General features: G+C 40.3%; 1 protein-coding gene across 1 annotated transcript; it reads left to right on the plus strand.

Annotated features, from left to right (window-relative positions):
* Positions 1 to 560: 560 nt before the first annotated feature.
* On the plus strand, positions 561 to 1,800 carry LOC103231066 (olfactory receptor 5AR1-like). The gene has a single exon (XM_007990186.3). The coding sequence runs from the start codon at positions 586 to 588 to the stop codon at positions 1,528 to 1,530; it is 945 nt and encodes a 314-aa protein (XP_007988377.3). The 5' UTR covers positions 561 to 585; the 3' UTR covers positions 1,531 to 1,800.
* Positions 1,801 to 2,352: the final 552 nt, after the last annotated feature.

The following is a 2,352-nucleotide window of genomic DNA, read 5'->3' on the forward strand; positions in this document are numbered from 1 at the left end:
CTGACCTTCTGCTCCAAGTTTTTCACTTTCTGTATATGTGTGATGCATTGTACTTTGAGGTCTTTGTGTCACTTATTTTCCTTTGTGTCTACCTGTAACGAAAATTAATGTTTATTCATTATCTGCATTTATATTTGCTTTGTTTTAGAAAGAAGAAATACCCAACGCTGTTCTTCTTTACTCATTAATAAGACACACAATTGTGCAGACTGAGTCAAACATCTAGTACCATGTGATAAATTACCCCAGAACACCAAGGTCATTGGAGAAGCAGAAGTTGCCATTCCCAAGAAGTTAACACTTCCTTCTGTTGTGAATGGGCACGTGGAGAGGACACATCACCGCTTTTAACAAAGCATTTGGGTTATTCTATCAGTCATAGAATCTAATTACTGGAGAGATTTTTACGAATCATCCTAAACAAAGCCTTCATTTACTGTAGAACTATATGTATACACACATACACTATATATATATATATATGTATCTGGCATATGATTGTCTTTAGTTTGAATATTTTCAGTAACAGGGAATTTACTACATCCAATCAGTAAACTAAATCCAGGCACATACAACCTTGAAGCAATGGATACAGAAAACCACTCAGTGGTGACTGAGTTTATCTTCATGGGCATCACCCAGGACCCTCAGATGCAGATCATCTTCTTCGTGGTTTTCCTCATAGTTTACCTGGTTAATGTAGTGGGGAATGTTGGTATGATTATCCCAATTATAACAGACACTCAGCTTCACACACCCATGTATTTTTTCCTCCGCAACCTCTCCTTTGTTGACCTGGGCTACTCCTCAGCCATTGCCCCCAGGATGCTGGCTGACTTCCTAACAACGCACAAAGTTATCTCCTTCTCTAGCTGTGCCACCCAGTTTGCTTTCTTTGTGGGTTTTGTGGATGCTGAGTGCTATGTCCTGGCAGCCATGGCCTATGATCATTTTGTGGCTATCTGTCAACCCCTCCACTATCGCACCCTCATGTCCAAGCGGGTCTGCTTGGCTCTCATGCTGGGCTCTTACCTGGCTGGTCTAGTAAGTTTAGTAGCCCACACTACCCTCACCTTCAGCCTGAGTTACTGTGGTTCCAATATCATCAACCATTTCTTCTGCGAAATCCCACCACTCTTGGCCCTCTCTTGTTCAGACACCTACATCAGTGAGATCTTGCTCTTCAGTCTGTGTGGCTTCATTGAATTCAGCACCATCCTCATCATCTCCATCTCCTATACCTTTATCCTCGTTGCAATCATCAGAATGCGTTCAGCCGAAGGCCACCTTAAGGCTTTCTCCACCTGTGGGTCTCACCTTACTGGCGTCACCCTCTTCTATGGCACAGTCATGTTTATGTACCTGAGGCCAACATCCAGCTACTCTCTGGACCAAGACAAGTGGGCCTCTGTGTTCTACACGATTATCATCCCCATGTTGAATCCCTTGATCTACAGTTTGCAGAACAGAGATGTGAAAGCTGCTTTCAAAAAACTAATTCGAAAAAACCTCAATAATAACACAAAATGAAAATCTGTTTCTGTCATAGGTAAATAATAGTAGTGGAAGGAGATAGAAAATGCAAATGATTTTTTGATAAACACTACCCAAGTCTCCTTGCTAAGTGAATATTAAATTCTGAAGGGGGGGCTCTAATCCTTAACTCTACAATCTGAAAGAAATATAAACTAAATTAGTATTTTTGAAAGACATACTGGGCAAGATGCATTCATTTCTTATTCAAAGCCGGTTTACATATTAATTAGAAATTGGGACAGGACTCAATAGGAGAAAGAAATAACCAATCACTCTGAAGCATTTTTTTTTTTTTCCTGGGGTCATGAGGAATGCCAGGTCCAAATGTTGATTTTTTTTTTTACTCTCAAAAGAAGTCAGTTAAAAACATGGAGAACGGGGTTGGTGTGAGCGAGAATTTAACCCAATCTGAGATCTATCCATTCATATATTTAGCAAAATATTTTAAGTGTTATGTATGTGCCAGGTTCTAGAGGGTATAAACACAAGGCTTTTTTTGCCAACAAGGAGTTTGCTGTGCTTTCAGTGACTGTATTGTCTTTCTGAATCTGCTGCCGCCACTAACTAAATCAGTAACTCTGCAAAGTCCAAGGCTAAGAGCGGGGATTTAAGTTCTGCTGGTAACTAGCTGTAATTAAGGAATAAAATTGTCTTCTTTTTCTGTCCTCAGCTTTCCCTTTAGTGGGTTAAGTGGTTGGGTTCAACTAATAACCACGGGATTTCTTTGACCTTCTCTGCCTGATGTCAAAAGGTAGCAGGCATCAAAGTTTTGTCAACTTTATATATTGACATCTTCTTGGCCCTCAGAAAATCCAA

The sequence above is a fragment of the Chlorocebus sabaeus genome, chromosome 25, assembly GCF_047675955.1.
Source record: "Chlorocebus sabaeus isolate Y175 chromosome 25, mChlSab1.0.hap1, whole genome shotgun sequence".
Lineage (NCBI taxonomy): Eukaryota > Metazoa > Chordata > Mammalia > Primates > Cercopithecidae > Chlorocebus > Chlorocebus sabaeus.